The sequence below is a fragment of the Glandiceps talaboti genome, chromosome 23, assembly GCF_964340395.1.
Source record: "Glandiceps talaboti chromosome 23, keGlaTala1.1, whole genome shotgun sequence".
Taxonomy (NCBI): domain Eukaryota; kingdom Metazoa; phylum Hemichordata; class Enteropneusta; family Spengelidae; genus Glandiceps; species Glandiceps talaboti.
The window spans coordinates 11717153-11736996 of record NC_135571.1 but is presented as its reverse complement, the minus strand read 5'-3'; the positions used below and the strand labels follow the sequence as shown (position 1 = coordinate 11736996).

The following is a 19844-nucleotide window of genomic DNA, read 5'->3' as shown; positions in this document are numbered from 1 at the left end:
GTTCTTTCTAATACACAGTGTACCCTGAACCATAGTACCTTGGAAATGATGGCTCGAAAGATGCAGTCTTTGAACTTGATTCTGACAATACTATCACTAGGTACTCAACAATGTCTTAGTGATACAAGAAAGCCGAACTTCATCATTATCCTAGCAGACGATCTTGGTATTGGTGATGTTGGTTGCTTTGGAAACGACACAATCCGTACACCTGCCATAGACAGTCTTGCTGCTGAAGGGGTCAAACTAACACATCATGTGGCAGCTGCTGCTACATGTACACCAAGCCGAGCTGCTTTACTAACAGGACGATATCCAATCAGATCAGGTAATATTATAATGTGGACAATAAATAGGGTAATATAGTGAAACTTTCTGGCATTATCCAACCCTGTTCATGTATAAATTATATAAGCATCAATGTTAAGATAATAGTTATAGAGTTGGCTTTTAAACCATTGGATATAAACAATATAATATATTTGATATTACTGCTACTAAATGGGGTGAATATTGTCATGGTTTCTGCGCTCCCTATTCCTCTTGTTACTAAATGAAAATATCACATGATTATTATTGTCCAATGACACGGTGCCATATATTTACATTTCTGTGTTTTTCATAAAAGTAGCTAACATGAGGGTTCGCTTTAGAACAATCTCCTGAAGTGGTCTAATCTAATCTAATCTAATCTAATCTAATCTAATCTAAGCTAAGCTAATCTAATCTAATCTAATCTAATCTAATCTAATCTAATCTAATCCAATCCAATCCAATCTAATCTAATCTAATATAATATTCTTATGGCGCGCATTCCATAAAATATCTCAATGCGCTTTACAAACCCCCAAATCTTGAGTACAGTTCACATACAATTTAACTAGAATCAAACACAAGTCTTGTTGCAGAGATAGATCTTAAGACTGGATTTTAATGACTGAAATGAAGTGATAGTCTGCAAATACGATGGCAGAACATTCCACAAGCGTGGGGCACAAATTGAAAATGCCCATGATAATAAACAGTATTACTGAGTGGTTGCCTCATGTGGACTTATCTGACTGAAATGCTTAACCTGTACTGACGTTTTGAGTTATGTGTAATCAAGAGAACACTTTGATTTTTTCTAGAATCTTCGTTTGTTGGTACAGACCATGGGTCTTTGTTTTCGAGGAGTGTGTTTTTGAGGCCTAGCATAATAAAGACTGGATGAAATTTGTACTATTCATACTATTCATACTATGTCATCGGATTGACGAATATTAGCCTTTACTGTTAGCAAGTTTTTCATCAATGCATACACAAATTCGTCCATCCTATACCCATCGTTTGAGTCACCTTGCGTCAATGTTTACACTCTCAGACAAAGGCGTGTCTATCTAAATTGTTGCCTGTATCTTCATCTTATTCATTAGGCATGGCGAGTGACATTGAACCTGGCATCGTAACAATGATACCAAGTAATGACTGTTCAGCAGGTTTACCTCTGAATGAGACAACATTTGCTGAGTTGGTTAAGGAAGTTGGATATACTACAGCTATAATTGGTCAGTATGTGTATACTACTGCTGTGATTGGTCAGTCTGTGTATACTACTGCTGTGATTGGTCAGTATGTGTATATTACTGCTGTGATTGGTCAGTATGTGTATATTACTGCTGTGATTGGTCAGTATGTGTATACTACTACTGTCATTGGTCAGTTCGTGCTTATTACCCTGCAATCGAAGGGTTATTTCTCTTCATCGTCTCAGAAATAGTAGTGACAAAGGACTTAACGATATTAGTGGCTTCTGTCTAATTTCAAGATTAACATAACCCTGGTAGTAAATACGTGCCACCTTAATTAAGGAATGAAAATAACACATCATGAGTATTATGCTTCCTGTGTTAGATGTTACAGGTTTTATCAGTATTTTATATCACCCTTTCTGTATGCGGAGGCTCATGGGAAGCATACAAAAGAAAAAAGGAAACGTAAAATCGTTCCCAAGACCCAACCCTGCATTATATCGCCTCTCAAAAACAAATTTATTAACATTTGTATATCTGACTTTAAATGTCCTGCTGTACATCGGGCAAGGCATCATGGGAAGTCCCAAGTAAAGAAGTTAAGCCCTTCACACCTACAACAACATTGAAGTTATTAAGATCTGAAACTCCTACCTTTATTTCCTTCCCTGAGTCTCTGAAAGCATAACGAATACAGCCAAGATAAAACCAGCCTCTGCTTTGTTCCCCTGTCAGGATAATTAATCAACATCAAGAACGGCACAACAACATTCCTTTACTGACTGACTTACTGGGTCACTGACTCAGTGAGTGAGTGAGTGAGTGAGTGAGTGAGTGAGTGAGTGAGTGAGTGAGTGAGTCGGTGGGTGGGTGGGTGAGTGAGTGAGTTAATGAGTGAATGAGTAAGTGAATGACTCATTCGCTCACTCGCTCGCTCGCTCACTCACTCACTCACTCACCCACCCACCCACCCACCCACTCACCACTCACTCACTCACCCACCTACTCATCCACCATCCCAACAACCCACCCACCTACTCGCACCCAAACTTGAACTTATGCATAATATTAACGCTATATTGTGTTTTACTACAGGAAAATGGAATCTCGGTGTAAACCTGAAATCATCACATGACCACCACTTTTATCCCCGAAACCAAGGATTTGATTTCTTTTTTGGTATTCCGGGTACATTGATAAATGAATGTGGCAACAACGGCAGGAATACAATCACACGTGTTTTTCCGAGGTACTACAGAGATTGTTCTATTCTGTTACTTACATATCTTGCTCTTGTGATAGGAGCCTACGTCATGGGTTTTATGAGTCGAAGAACTGTCTTTATGGTATGTTTTATCATTATTTTGCTATCAAGCTGGTCGTTCATTCGTCCATCCCTAACTGGCCGTTTCATGTGCATTGTTATCTTGGACAATGATGTCATTGAACAGCCAATCGTCATGGATACCATCTCAGAGAGAATGGCGAAGCAGGCCAGTGGCTTCATAGAGCGTGCGAACAGTGATGATACCCCATTTCTACTATACCTATCATTGCTCCAGCCACATACTGCATTGACTAACATGAAAAACTTTACTGGTGTAAGTCGACATGGTGCTTATGGTGATAACGTCGAAGAAATGGACTGGATTATTGGACAATTGTTGATGACTTTAAATAAACTACATCTGGAGGAAAATACTTTGGTTTATTTTGCGTCTGATCAGGGAGGTCACCTCGAAGACACCATATTTCCAGGCTATAAGGGTGAACGAGAAAGTGGATGGAGTGGCATCTATAAAGGTATATTGATAGATTTGTTAATTGAAGCAAATACCAGTATTATATTTCCATAACTTTTAAACATTGGCCGATTGAGGGGAAATTTGAGTAATGAATTATGAAGGCCAAACTTTTAGGTTTTCGATGTCATGTCGCATTAAGATGGAGCATTATAGAGAGCGTCTTTTCTTGCAAATTGTAAATCTTTTCAGTCTAAAATTAGCCTGTTCACCACATTTTTGTATTACATCGATTGCCGTCGTACCTCCTAGCCCTCGTGCCCAAAACTTGTCCTGATTACCCTTAAAGGTTATTCGGTAGCCACACCCAACAAGTCGTTTAAAACTTTTAAATAACATGTGAATTATCACATGAAACTGCACTGCACATCTTTTAGAGGGTAGTAGACTGATTGGAGTAAGAGACCGTTTCATGCGCGAACAAACAGACAATTCAACATGGCGGCCACCATGACTGTTTGTGTGTCATGCTATCATTTAAAGCTCAGACCACTAAACATTCATTAGTGGCCTGAGTTTAAAGTTAATGAACACCTGAATTACGCGAATACATTTACATAATGATTTCATTTGAATAATATAATAATGTTCGTGTGACAAGTTGTCATGGTTGTTAGCACTGTCCACTGCAGTCGATCATGTAATAGTATATGTCATATTTTGAATACATAATCACCAACTTGTTTACAGTAATCTGAACAAGCATTGAATAGAAGGGTTAGGAGGTACGACAGCTAACGCTTTAACAGAACAGTGCAGTGAACAGGCTAGTCTATAAATTACTTTATTACCAACTAACTGGAGTATGGCTGTATCTGCAATGAACTGTTTTATGATAAATCTAAATGTTGGCTTTTTCTATAAACAAAACAGGTGGTAAAGCACAGAACTTTGAGGGTGGAATACGCGTACCAGGTGTTTTACGTTATCCACCAATTATAGCCAAAGGAATAGAGATATCAGTACCTACTAGTAACATGGACATATTTCCTACCATTGCCAAACTGGCTGGAGTTGATTTACCAAATGATAGAGTTATTGATGGAGTAGATCTCACACCATGGCTAACAGGGGAGAGAACAGCGCCACCACACGAAATTCTATTTCACTATTGCGGTAAATGGCTTACTGCAGTGACTTATAAACCGAATGGCAAAGGTGTGTAAATGATTGTTATAACTGTAAAGCAAAACTCATATGCTCTAGTTTGTTAAATTGCATTTCAATACATGTTAATACAATGACCATGAACAAACTCTAAAATCTAAACAACTGCCACTAATAAAAATAACAAGGAATATAACCACCACTCGTTGTAGTACACAGCTAGTCGCCCATGGCACAGAACCTAATGCAAGAGTAAACCCTGGAATTTGTAAACACCATAAAAACAAAACTGCAAAACTGATGACATTGAGATAAAAAATGGACAATATACTTTTTGTTTAACCATTTAATGGCAATGACTTTGCAGTATTAGTATTTCGGAACCAAAATCACCTACATGAATGTGAATCAATTGCTTACTTCCAATGATATGTTGTAGTTCTGTTGAAACATATGTAATTGAATGTAGTAATAATGTTCTGTTACACGCATTTACAATGATGAATACCACATATGACATGTTTCAGATGTTGCCGTATACAAGGTACACTTTGTGACACCAAATTGGACTCCAGGAACAGAGTGCTGTGTTGAATACTATCTATGTCCTTGTACTGGTAAAGGTACCACCTACCATGACCCTCCCTTGGTGTATAATTTAACTGATGACCCATCAGAACAGCGCCCACTACCAGTAAAAGATAACCGCATCCGGGATGTTATGTCACGTGTCCATGCGACCGTTGCAAAACACAACCAGACAATCGTACCTGTTCCTGTGCAGATTTCCAAAGAAAAATTAGCTGGTTCTTTATGGTTGCAACCCAGTTGTAATTTTCCTTTCTATTCTTGTAAGGAGGAAGATTAATACACTAATCTTATAAACATGCATTTATCAGACTGATGTCGTTGCATGAAGTTCAAAGTGTTGTCATCTCAGTGTAGTACCACAAACAGTCTATATATCAAATAACCTACCCTGCATTAATAATAATAATAATTAAATAACATTATATAATAATAATAATTTTTATAATAATCGAGTTTATTGGAATATTAACCACCCTACCTGGGGTAGTTTTGTATGTTGAGTTCGAAAAATGGGATCATTTTATTAACACCTGTTGCCATGGTAACCAAAATCACCATAATATGTGGATGAATTTTCCAAAATTTGACATCAAACATGGAAAAAAATAAAAATTAATGAAAATTTTTCCTTGTTTTTGACATGTATGAGACAGGGCTATCTGTTATAACAAAAGTTGCCTAAAAAAGGACGACCGTTTCCATGGAAACATAGAATAGACTACAAATTGTTGTGTTGGTTAAACACCTACATATCTGGAAAATAACATGATACATTTAATTATAACATAGTTTATTTGCATATTGACCACCCTATATTCCGTGGTTTGTTATGCTGAGTTCAAAAATAGTTATCATTTTAGGAACATCTGTTGCCATGGTAACCTAAATCACCATATTATGCATTATTTGGCAAAATTTATGTAAAATTCAAAGAAAATTTTTTTTTACCAAAAAATTTCCTTACTTTTGGCATATATGCACTAGTGCTATCCATTGTAAGACAGATTATCTAAAATTGGAGAGTGGCTTCCATGGAAACAAAATATGCTTACATTACAAATGCTATGTTTTAGTAAAAAAATACATCTGACATACACCTACAAACGAATGGGTTTGCTATTAAAATACCAAGTATTTTGTTACTCTAAGTCCAAATAAAGTGGGTGGTCGTAAAAGCTTAACATGTATGTCAGAAGATCTGTGCCAATTACAAGGTTCAATTACGATCCCAAATTTTGAAGGGCCGGGCCCGACTACATTACAACATGTCACGTGCAAGGAGGGTGCTACATGTACATACATAAAGAAACTGGTGTGTGGGAATGTGAAGAAAATTACAGGCCTTTGCTAGTTTTCTGTTAAATATTACATGTAAAAGCCTACAACCATTAGCAATACTGAAAGCATAACACAAAAATAAAGATATTCTGTGTGAAATTACGATTTAATACAAATTACTCAGCTTGAAAATACAACCCCATCTTGACATATTCTTGTCCTTTTCAGTTGCGCTGACATTTACAAACATGTACGTTAATGAAGTCATCAGCTCTACACACTTTTGCTATGAACAAAGTTCAACTTTCCTTTCTTGGCAATGTAAATCATATATTACATAAACTTCAGTTGAATATATGACATGATCGTGATCGATAAGCGATGTAACATTCAATAATATGTAGGTCTTTGAGTCATAAGGTCCAGTTTGACACAACATTGACACTCGTGTACAAAAATATCCATCCAAAGTTGCGTTCAAGGAAACCGTTAGTTGCGTTATGATTGAACACAATGCCGTTTGATATAGTTGAGGATGAGTAGCCTTCCATACCTTCCATTTTTAAGGGAATATTGATAAATTATCCATGATTTCACAGTTGTGTCACCATACAGGTTGTGACCTTTTATTTGTGTTGTTTTAGTATGCACGCGCTGTGCAGATGCACGTAAACATCTTGTGAATGTGATACAATTTTACACAGTGTAACAATATCATCGTGCCTGGAATGACCTATATCACGTGCACTCCGCATGTATGCCGTACATTTCATAATTTCAGGTACGTTTTTGCATTTAGATTAATATATTATTACATGTTATTGGCTATTCATGAAAGTACAATTTGTAATAAATGAAACAATATTCTTACAGCGTTTTACAGTAGCAGAAGTTATGACACAGGTCAAGTCAACTTTATGGCATGCCAGCACAATGACATCGCATTTTCGATTGTGATCAAATCAAATCAAATCAAAAACATACGATTTTAGAAGAGATTCAAACGACTTAAAATCGCAAAATTTTATCGCAAGTAATGCGAAGATAAAAAAAATTAAATCAAGTGATTGTAGGAGTGCGAATTTGACATTTAATTCCGAATACTATGCCAGATTTCCCATAGAAAAACAATGGCTGTGTTCTTTTATGACAACTAAACTTTGCTCACGTTCAACTTTTTCAAATGTGCACCATTCAGTCTGAAAATTCATAAATAGAGACCAAAGGGGTTTTGTAAAAAATCTCTTGGTTTTAGATTTGTCATTTTTTAAATTCTTTTCTAGAAAATGATAAGCTATCGCTGACTATGTTGTTAAAACTCATTAGGAAAACCGTTGTAATTTGTAAACCGGCACATTTTACCATGTACACCTACATAAATACAGACCTGTAACTTCGTTATTCTGTAAGTAAATTACACGTAATACATACATACAGACTGACCTAGCATTTGCTTTCACAAAAGTCAGTCTTTAATTTAATGAAAGCTGTGTGGCAAATAAAATCGAGAGTTTTGAGTTATTCCGTATACTTTAGCTTAATACCTGTCAGCAAATAATGCTATCAACAGGTCAGCGATATGTGTTCCATGGACACTCACCACAGTCAGTATAGTACTACTGTGCTCATATCAGAAAAACTTGAAATCGATATTCTTTTCACTAAATTTTGCAACATTATTTTATGACAACTAAACTTCACTCAGCTCATTTTCAACATGTTCAAATGCACACCAATCTGTTCGAAAAATCGTAAGTAGAGACCAAAGGGGTTTTGGGAAAATCTGAGTCATCGCTACCGCTACCGTAGCTGTCAATCAAATATTAGTGCCTAAATGCTTCAGGGAATATTGGACAATTGATATTTTCGCTGGGTCGCAGTGCTAGTGCCAATTTAGTCATAAATAAAATAATATTGTTATACTTTTGTTCATATACATGGCAAGTACCAAGCTCCCAATTGTTACGACTTGAAGCTTGAATGGGAAATGTTGAACAATTAGTTGTGGGTGTAAAGCATTGTCAAAAATCCTTACCAGTATGTAAAGCCTCAAAATGCGATATGATCACCCTTTATCCAAAAAAATGTGTATCAGTGAGTTGTCAGTAGAGCTTTTAGACCTTGAGATATACACCATTTTCGTTTTTTTTTTTACATAATTCTGTATCTCGACTTTAGTCCTAATTACAAACCTTTGTAAATACGTATTGGGAATGAAATATACACTGAGCTTGAATATACACCGAGCTTGAGTCAAATTAAGGAACTTGATTGCAATTTACATAACCAATCAAGTTACGTACACGGCATATTAATTAATCTTAAGCCTAAACAATCTCTACTAACCAATCCTATGTATTCCTAATTGACCAATCAAATGAAGATCAATATCAAATTCTAGCTAATATGTATGGAATGTAGGAAAACCCTCATTTTCTGTGTGATCTGTAAGTTTTTTGTTAGATGTCAATAAAGTATGAGTAGCTATCTTTATAGTACTTGGTTGTACAGGCGTCATTCCTTTTGAGAACCTGTCTCTAGACAATTCGCTTACCCCATAGTAAGCTGACCCTAATACGCCTTTGCTACAAAATGTATGACAGACTATATAATTTGCTATCTGATTTGCTATTTGATGTCTGTAGTTGTTTATAGCAAAAACCTTATGTGGGTGTTTCGATAAAGGAGAAAAATTTAGGTGATCTTAAAGCTTGTAATTAGACTTATGACCTTGACCTTGGATCGATACGACCTTGTGATAAGTGTGTTGCCCGTCCCCTAAAACCTATATACAGACACGTCCATCATATCTGTGGCACTTTGGGACCCTGCAACATTCAGTACCTTCATATTTTGGTGAACTTGCTACCAGTTGTTTTGGTAACAGAAGTATGCCTTTGCTGAATTTTTCCTGAAAGACTAAATAATTTGCTATTTTCTGAGCGATTTTCATCTGTAAAGATTATGTGTGATGTTAGGTATAGAACGGATACCGACGGTATTTTAAAAATTACAAAAAATTAAGATGACCTTGATTTTTTTTGACAATGACCTTGACCTTGGATCGAAAGAATAATTAATCAGTGAATTGCTTGTCTCCAAAACCCTATATACAAACACTTCTATCATATCAACAGCACTTTCAGATTAGTATATTAAAACTTTGGTATAATTGGGGATTGACAGCAGTTGCCTTGGTAACAGCTTTTTGCTACAAAACAACTTCATATATACTTTTTTCATGTTTTAAGGAAAGACTGTATGTTTGACTATTTTCTGACCAATTTACATCTTTACCAGTCAAATCTGACGGTAGTATACAGAATAGTTTCAATGAATGTTTCGATAAAAGTGCAACAAATTAAGTTGACCTTGAATTGTGAGTATGACCCTGAGCTTGAATTGAAAAGGTCATGTAATGATTGAGTTCCTTATCCCTTAAATATATATAAACATACTTTAATCATGATTATATCATTTCTGAGGCACGAGATGTCATTTTTAATGTTTTAGCATCCTTCAAAATAATGTCAATGTTACCATGGCAACCGTCTCCTGTGAGTTTGCGCAAGAGAATCCGGAGGGGCAACATCAGTTTTCTGCGGGCCTAGATGTTACTCTAAACAAACATACTGCACAAATTTGTACTTCAAGCCGGGCAATTTTTTTTTCAAAATTTCAGCCTTAGCGCCCTGACTAATTCAGATTAACCAGATAATTAAAACTAACAGCTACGTCAATAATCTTTTAAGAACATGCGCGCTTTGTAATTATTGGTGTATGTACTAAATTATATGGATTTTGAGGTTGGAATCTTTAAATATAGTCTAATAACTGAAATCATTAATTATGCAAATTACATAATACTTCACAACGGGTTGATCGATGTAACTTTATTAATCTATTTGAAAAAGGTGATAATTGAAAGATTGAAATAAAAAAAAATACAAGCACTTTGCTAGTAAATGATATTCAAGTGCCGCTGGTCTGTATGTGTTTGCACATGAATGAATTGGAAGGTCCGATTCAAGGACGTTCATGCCACATTGTTCTCTTTCGCAACAACTGCTATATTTTTCATCAGTGCAACCATTCGTGCAGGCTTTGCGACATGGAATGGTGTGGCTATCGCATTTGACCAAAGCATTGGTCTTACACGTCCAAACGCATGTGTTGTTTACTGTCACGTTACGACGATCTTTAGGGCATTCAGATACACAGGTTACCTGAAGAAAAATAATATACATTTTTCAATGGGTATATTGACAGATAGTTTTAGTAGATGTAGTGTAGTGGAATTTTGGCCCAGTTCTATTAACCATTGTGTACGTGGCTGATGACAATATATCACGTCTGGTGTTGTCCAGTGCCATGGTACGAGTACCATTTTGGCATGTGTCTGTTGTTGGTGCTCTAAAAGTAGTGGCTGACATGAAGATTGTTATTGTCACCTGAGTTGGTCGCCTATTGCATTTGACATGCCACACTGACTTGGATGAGAGTGTAGTGGACACTTTTGTCGTTCTTGAACGTTAACAAGATGGTGCCTTCGTCCGTTTGTATGGACCACGGGTCCATGTTTCTGGGTATGTAATAGTGGAGCGAAGGCCTAGAATCGTACAGGCTGGGCGATATCACAACGATAGATATATGGCTGGATTGATGAATGATAAAGGGGCAAATATCTAAATAGATAAAGATTAATAGATCGATTCAAGATATACAATAGGTAACGTTTACCTTATCATTTTCCTTATCTCTGTAATGTTTGCAGTCGTTACAATGTTGATTACTCTCACCAGTACAACCGTCTTTACATTCGTGATGACATGGTTTACATGTATGTAATTCTATGAAGTAGTCTGGATTCGTACAGTTGTTGCTGCAGGAAGAACGACTTCCATTTGAATGATGTAAGCACGTATTACAAGAGTGGACATCACTGTTGCAGTTCTGGCAATCAGGATGACATGCTTCACACACCTATGTTTTGTAGAAATAAGGAGATGCATGTTTACCTTCGAATTATAAGCAACGTTGATCATGCGCACAAGATGGGTCAAATGAGAAGAGTGAAGGACAGAGAAGAGGCAGAACATTCCAATAAAAATCAACATTTAAACTAGACATAATATAACGTAATTAATATGTTGTACTTCAACTAATAGACACTGACCTTTTGGTTTTAATTTTGCGATGTCATTTCTAGCTACATAAAACATTGTTCTTAAAATCTCCACAGCATATACAATCTCCACCACTTTCATCGATCACAGAGTAATTTTAAAATCTTCCCAAAATGCAACATTTATGATTTATGACGTTACCCACTCATAAAAATGTAACTTTACAGATGAAGATCGGACTGCATATTATTTTAACAATATCATAAGGCCTAGGAGTAAAACAACCTTGATGTTCATTTTCTGCCTTGAAGGAAATATTACTAATGACTGTTTTTATGTAACAACAATAGTGTACGTAATTTTACCTTTATGTCTTTATATAGGCCATTATGTGGGATGTATTCGATGCTGTTCTTGAGACACGGAGTTCCCTTTTCCATGCATGTAGCCTAAAATATAACAGGAAATATTCTAAAACAAATATACATAGATATAATACTCTACCTGGAAGAGAAAGTTCAATTGAAAGCATTTTCTATTCGCTATAAACATTTACCTACGTTTACTATGCAATTTGATAATTAGATATTATTCCCCAATAGTTTTCTTCATTCAACAAAGGAAAATACTCGTGACCGTGTCGACGAGTAGTGACATCCCTTAAATCACGAATATTATTCACTTAAATAAAGAAAAATACTGGGGAATAATATAATTATACCATCGCCAGTAATACGTTTTTTAAAAATTGGGGAAAGTGTGCGCAATGACAATTTTGAACAATTGACTCATATTGCGAACACAGACAGCAGAATCAGTGACGTAGACATATGTGTTGTCGTGAAATAGACACGCGTTGTCATGACGTAGACGATCGAAGTATATATTACATATTTTTGTTGAAGCTGGCTCGTGCATGGTATAGTTATCGAATATCACAAAATATGATATATTGCAATTACGAAGCTCTTTAACTGTAAGCGAAACCTTTCTATCCCATTGCTAGGAAATATTAACATACATAGCAACATAAAATGTAACTTACTGTAATATTATTAGGATTTTCATCATCCAATCTTTCCAAGTACACTTGATCACAGGAATTACAACCTTCATATCCAACAAACAATTCTGGTCCGGTGCAGCTAAAATCGAAAATGGATATATGCTTTTATGATAGCATACACTTATAGGTTTTGAGGATTTCCTCAGTTATATTCATCCGAACAGAGAGTGTTTAAGCAACAAATAACCAGATGCACATTGAATGGCCACCGTAAGGATTGTGCTATTGTCTAAATACTGAAAATCTTTAAATATGCATAATTAATATGTAAAGGATGTTTACAAAAACTTATTCAATTCTTGCATTACCATACAGATCTGTAGAATGTTTCATTAGGATTAATGCTGCAACAATCATTTTCTGACAGACTGTGAGACAGACAGTCAGACAGACAGACAGACAGACAGACAGACAGACAGAAGCATAGCATGACCCCATGAAAGGTGAAATGACAAATCCTATTGCACTTGTGAAAATTATGTATTTATATCGATATTAAGGTCAATACTTGGTAATATTAAAACTAAGAATTTCTCACCCTGCGTTATCACCGACTTGTGTACAATAAGGATGACAATTTTGACATGTGTTATTTCCATCCGGGTACTTTAGAAGAGGACACACTCCTGTACATTTCAGGCCATCTTTAACATTTCTACACTTGGTGCAATTAGTTGGACCCTGTGGATATGGTAATAAACGAGGTTTTATTTCAGAAGTGACTTCAGGAGGAAGTGGTATCAATTATCGAAATACAGAAAGTAAAAACTGAATACATCGGTTTTATAAGATTTAGCCAAAAATAGTCTGCAGGCTTTCTTCATTCTTTGTTTTTAACACAAGAACACACTGACTGACTGTATTCTTTCGTGTGAAATGATGACCTGAGTGAGTGATTACCAAACAATGATGTGATGGAGTACAGCCGTAGTGACAGATACAAGTTCCTTGGGTGACTACTACTAGTAAGTGGAAAACAATATTTCTAAAAATGAGGATAATTTTCTTTTCAAAAATTAGAAATTACTAACAAATGCAAAACATTTGAAGATTATGATACTAAAATAATGTCAGTCTAACTTATTGATGTCTGAAATATTTTCTTTAGTTGATTGTGAAAAACATATTTCATTGTAAATCGCCCAAATAAATGTAATGTATGTAATAGCATGGATATATTCAATATTCACCCACCGGACCAAAACATGCTCCCATACATTCGTCATGGCAGTAGTTGCATTCATTAGTTGATGTCTGATGCATGCTGTAAAGATACAAATTACATTATTTGTTTTCACTCTGTCATTTGTAAGTTACACACATGGGTAAACGACAGTTGGAGGAGGAGGCATAATTGATCATTAGCTGTAACGGAAAGGCTCTGTAAATATCATAAACTGCCAATGGCAAATTTGGTTGTGTATGTGACGTCACATATGTAGCTTTGTACGTATCAAATGATTGAGGTGGCATATTGTACTTTCACTTTGTCTATATGCTACTCATGGTTTCCAATCTCGATCTCTCTTGAGATATCATGAACCAACAGTTGTTCTTGCACATGGATAAACCGTCAACTGTCAGAATGTTGTAAACACTGTATAAGTAGCATCCTGAGCTGACAAATATACCATATTTGGACATTATGTAAATGCCCCAATAAACATTAACTTATCATTGGATAGAATTCTGTGATTGACTAACAAATACATTATGTTATCGACTGTGGATAGCTTCGTTTGAATTGAAGTTTCATCACAGGATATAGAAATTTACTATCAAAAGGTAGAATGCTATTCATTGATGCCATACCTTATGTCTTTGTTGTTTGTATCACACTCAAATATACACTTGTCTTCAATCTTAAAATGTTTGCATTCCATACACTGTGTAGGTCCAGGTCCCCAACATCCTATATTGGTACATTCACTATCACACACAAAGCCATCTTTTTCTACATAACAAGGGAAATCAAAACATGAAATGTGTGTTATTTTGTGTACCGCCTTTTTATTAGTCAAATTAACTGATACATATTGGTGGACACAGGTAGAGGTGCTTGGTACCTGTTTGTTCATTCCTTTCACAGGCCTCTTTTGTTATTTTTGTATTCTATTGTTTGCTAGTGTTTGTAGTATATATATATATATATATATATATATATATATATATATATATATATATATATATACATATATACATATATATATATATATATAGATAGATAGATAGATAGATAGATAGATAAAAAACCCAGTTTAGTACAGCCATGTTTGATATGTTACATACAAACTTACATGCATGCATGCATGCGTATGTATGCATATGCATAGCTAGATAGATAGATAGATAGATAGATAGATAGATAGATTGATATATTGATATATATATATATATATATATATATATATATATATATATATATATATATATATATATATATATATATATATATATATATTATCAGAAAATAACCGAATTTTTACACACTTCGGGTTCTGGAGAGTCATCGCTTGATTGCCAAGAAATATTAAAATTGAAACTCCTTTTTCATTCCAATTGTTCTTTCAGTGTTGCCTTATGCCTTATGATATTGATCTTAGCAGACATGAATCTTATTTCTTTAGATAAATAGTCATGAATATGCATTGTTCATCTAACAAATATCATGTCTGCTTATCCAGAATCCGCAGCTTATTTCCTAGAGTGGTGTTTCCCTTTAATTGTGTCCACAGTAGTAGTGTATTTTATGGTATGGAAGATTAACGTCACAAATCGCAAAATAAGTAACACGCTAAGTGCTTATTACCTTTACATAAGTAGTCATGAATATTCAGTGTGCATCTAATAAATATGTATGTCTGGTAAGTTCCATTAGGCAACTTTGGATCAGTGTGGGAAGTGAGGTGAAATAGAGTTTCAATTTGGTGTTTCTTGGATATCGTGCAAAAATTAGGTTATGCAAATTCACGAAATAACTCAAAAGTGTACATCTATTCCCAAGAGTGGCATTCACCTTTAACGAATCACACTCAATCAAACGCAAGGAAAACAGCTACAGTACTATTACTGTTCACAAACTTTTATAAACCTATGAATGCAGAAAGGTGGCTATGTGAAAACATGGTTTGGTAACCCCGTTCTTTTTACTGAAAAAAACCCGGGAAAGTAAAGATATTAAGTTAAACTCTTACCACATGTCTGTCCATTGTGGCCGTAATCAACGAATTGACCTTCAATATTACCACCACTAAATGCGGAAACAAGAAGTTTTCTCAACATAGCTTTGGTCACATAACATAGTGAGGGATTCCATTTTATGTAGACATCACCATTATCAATTCGATGTAAAGAAGTCAAGCCAAGATAGGTAACATTGGTATCCAAGACTACAAATGAAAAACCTCTGAGAGAAGATACACGACTTTAAATACCAAAGATTAATTCCATATTTGTATGGATAGTACGTGGGTAATTTATATGTCTTATCTTTTAAATGTTCACCCAATTCTTGTTTTAATTAATTGAACATGACAAACAGAGAAATAGGGACAGATAGGAGACAGAGAGACATACAGACATGTACAAACATACACATACATACATACATACATACATGTACATACATACATACATACATACATACATACATCCATCCATCCATACATACATACATACATACATACATACATACAACATGATCCCTATTTCGTAGGCACTAGTTAGACTACTGCCCTGAGGGCTGAGAGCTGAGGTAACTCGTTGCTATATAATTATTGCCTGGCCTTATTCGGGCACTAGTACACATCATATCATCACTTCGTGTGCTTATGCAATAATGGTCTATAGAAAATAAAAACTAATATTACCCTCTGTATGCAAATTGGGGTCACTATGGCCCACTACGCTATACCACATAATACGATCGCGATATAAGCCAATCACAGAAGGGTATATAAAAACGATGTGTTATAAATGATAAGTATTAGTATGTCTGATTTGTCAAGCGACATAACTATATGTGTCGTCCGTGTATGCTTAACGGCAGTAACTTTTGTTTACGTCGGTACATATTTAAATACATCACCATCATACAAGCCAAGATACACTATATGTATGCGCTGTTGAGATAAATAAACACATTACTCGACGCAATTTGTGCATCGTCAGAATATCTATAAATTCTCTTTTTGATATTCAGTAAACTACTTACTCGTACACTTCTTGTCCAAGTATAACTTCTACGTTTCGGAATGCAGATAAATCAGTTTCTCTTGAGAGCCACAAAATTGCTAGATACCCTGTTATACACTTAACAGATGAGAAAACCTGAAGACGTTCCTCTTCAAGTCCTCCAAATCCAAGGAATTCATCTCTGCAAAAATAACGCAGACTATATTAAATTTGGCTACGACTATTACAATCGTCGCGTGGTAATACATGGGATTTGTGCAGCCGCATCGTTCTTTACCAAAATCATGATAACTCCTCAACGATGAACATCTCTAGGTACCACTGAAGCGATGACGAATCATGATCAAAGTACGGTACCCTAATCCATCAAAGAGAAGATACAATATCTAGCTGTTCCTATAAATTTATATTGATGTTGCTAATAAAAATAACTTATTATTGCATACAAATTTAGAAATCATGACCAAGTTTTCCTACTCTTCTGATGATGGTGCGTTGATTGGTGATTTCGCATTTGGTGATGTGTCGTCAAGCAATGTTTGATTTAGTGCCATACACGGTATGAACAGTTGCCGTGTGTCAGATATCACGGAGGTCACACCACTATATGCATTCACCTGACACAAAAATGTGGCATACTAATACATTCACGACATGGTACACCCAATTCATCAGGACGAAGGTTACGACCTTTAGAGTATACGTACATACTAACTGTTTACTGAAGTTTTAAACGAAGCGCGGTACAGGCTCTCAAATGTATTTATAGAACAAATAATCTACGTCACGTATATCGTGTATAGATGGGACATGTAACATGTGGCTACGTCAAGAAGTTTTCTATTAGGTTAGTTTTAAATGTCGTAACTGTTAGCAGTATATCAAATAATACTTACCCGAGTATTGTACTTCGTGTTATAAGAATACTGCCGTCAATTATGGTGCAGTTTTTGAACATATGGATATTATTTATGTCAATTTGTTCGTAATTCCCGAGTTCTCTTCGCCCAATACCAGGGCAAACTGTACAAATATACAGAAACGGCCATTTTTGTATGTCACTACCTGTGCGTAATTGACTGACTATAAAACGAAAAGTGTGCAACAACGGTGATTGATTGACTGTCAATTTTCTTTTCTGTCTGAGCTGTCTATCGCCCTCTAGATCCATAACCAGTGGGACGACGAGTAGAACATAAATAATCTACGTCACGTATATCGTGTATGCATGGGACATGTAACATTGTACCGTGGCTACGTCATCTTTTCTCGGACTAGACACTACTTATATACTCGCCTTGACGCTTATTTCTACTCTTTCCTGGTCTTTGTTAAGTTTTTACCTGGATATAATGACACTGTAAGTCAGTCGAGTATTTGTATTTACTCTGTGTGCGATAAATGAATACGCTACACTTAACAACAGCAGTACCACATGAAAGTAACGTGACGCAGCCATATTCAGATATCACTACTGCAGCCGTTTACTAAATGTCACATGATTGACTCGGCTTTCCAAACAGTGAATAACAAATAACAGAAGAAATTGGAGACGTAAGTTGCAATTGTGGGTACTGCTATCTTATACATTGAACCTTTGTTCTTATTATATTAATAGTTGATGTCAGACGATGTGTTTAAAAGTGTCTCACTATCACGTGGTGCTCGTAAGCAGTGCAGTGGTGACAGAACAGCCATGAACTTAGTTTATGATTCACTTGACCTACAATTAGAATGTGGTCTTTGGTTTGTCTTGTTTATATCGATGTATACTATGCATTTGCAGAAACGTACTTGGGTGTATATATGTTACAAACATGACGATAGCGTGTATTTCGATCTAAGCTTTATTCAGAAATTTTCCGGTTTGTCACAGACATGTGACCGTAATTGAAATCAATGACGTCATTATGTCACAATGCCAAACAAACAAACAAACAAACAAGTATCACTTTCGACTAGGAAACAAAGTTTGGCAGGGGTTTTATATTTGTCGTCATTATGTTCTCAAATACTTTATAGCTGTGTACATTTTGAAAAGAAGGGCAAGTTTAGCAAAGCCCTACACATCATTACAAAAAGTCTAAATGCACTTAAATGTGTAACTTGTCCATCAGAAATGGCGCTTCAAAGGCATGTGTTGAGTTAAACCAAGTGAAATAAGGTACCTGTATACTTTTTGGCCTACAGGCAGTAGATTTTGGCAGGTAATACTCTTAAACTAAAAAGATGTGCATTTGCTCTAGCTTATGGACTACATTTCCACAAATTAATTTTAAGACAAAAATAGTTTTCTTGTCAAACTAATTGTTCTTGCCATTTCATTATTATTATTAATATTAATATTATTAATTTATTATTATTATTATTATTAATATTATTATTATTATTATTATTATTATTATTATTATTATTACTATTATTATTATTATTATTATTATTTATTATTATTATTATTATTATTATGACTTCCTTACCTTTACGATTTGGAGAATCTGTGATATATAGGTCACATGACCTACTATCACCAACTTGTCTTGTTAGTCTGTTATTGTGACATGAATCTAAGGAATTACTTTGTCTGATTAATAAAACTGAAAATACTAACACCACGATAGTGTAAGAATATGATAACACACACATATTGTTTTGCCAGCTTTATGTCACAATATTTCAAAATTAGGAAATCTTTCTTCAAATTGTTTTCCGTTTCAAATCATTCATTGGTTACTACAGTGTCATCGGTTGTTACCTTTCGTTAGATTCATGTCAGTAAACAAGTAGTATGCCTGGAAAGAAATGAATACGGACTTTGATACAAAATAAATACAATAATTCTGGATGTTATTTTTCCAGCAGTGAGTCAATTGGTCAGTCAGTCAGTCAGTCAGTCAGTCAGTCAGTCAGTCGATTGTCAGTAGGTTTTCAGTCAGTCAGTCAGTCAGTCAGTCAGTCAGTCAGTCAGTCAGTCAGTCTGTCTGTTCGTCGTCTGTTACTTAATCAGTCAGTCAGTCAGTCAGTCAGTCAGTCAGTCAGTCAGTCAGTTAGTTAGTTAGTTAGTTAGATAGTTAGTAAGTCAGTCAGTCAGTCAGTCAGTCAGTCAGTCAACCAATCAAATACATGCAAAACACGTGGTCTGTATCTAATACATTACATAATTCCTTTGTAG

The 19844-nt window shown here is 35.3% G+C and overlaps 2 protein-coding genes across 2 annotated transcripts; one reads left to right on the top strand and one right to left on the bottom strand.

Moving 5' to 3' along the window:
- Positions 1-48: 48 nt before the first annotated feature.
- On the top strand, positions 49-5288 carry LOC144452739 (steryl-sulfatase-like). The gene is made up of 5 exons (XM_078143888.1): positions 49-328; positions 1416-1547; positions 2607-3314; positions 4187-4471; positions 4948-5288. Exons 1-5 carry the CDS (start codon positions 49-51, stop codon positions 5286-5288), a joined length of 1746 nt encoding a protein of 581 aa, XP_078000014.1.
- Positions 5289-10185: 4897 nt separating this feature from the next.
- Positions 10186-19557, bottom strand: LOC144452738 (epidermal growth factor receptor-like). The gene is made up of 11 exons (XM_078143887.1): positions 19153-19557; positions 17572-17698; positions 16695-16856; positions 15676-15887; positions 14294-14435; positions 13676-13745; positions 13020-13162; positions 12461-12560; positions 11781-11864; positions 11030-11272; positions 10186-10515 (listed from the first exon to the last, which is right to left on the bottom strand). Exons 1-11 carry the CDS (start codon positions 19316-19318, stop codon positions 10186-10188), a joined length of 1779 nt encoding a protein of 592 aa, XP_078000013.1. The 5' UTR covers positions 19319-19557.
- Positions 19558-19844: the final 287 nt, after the last annotated feature.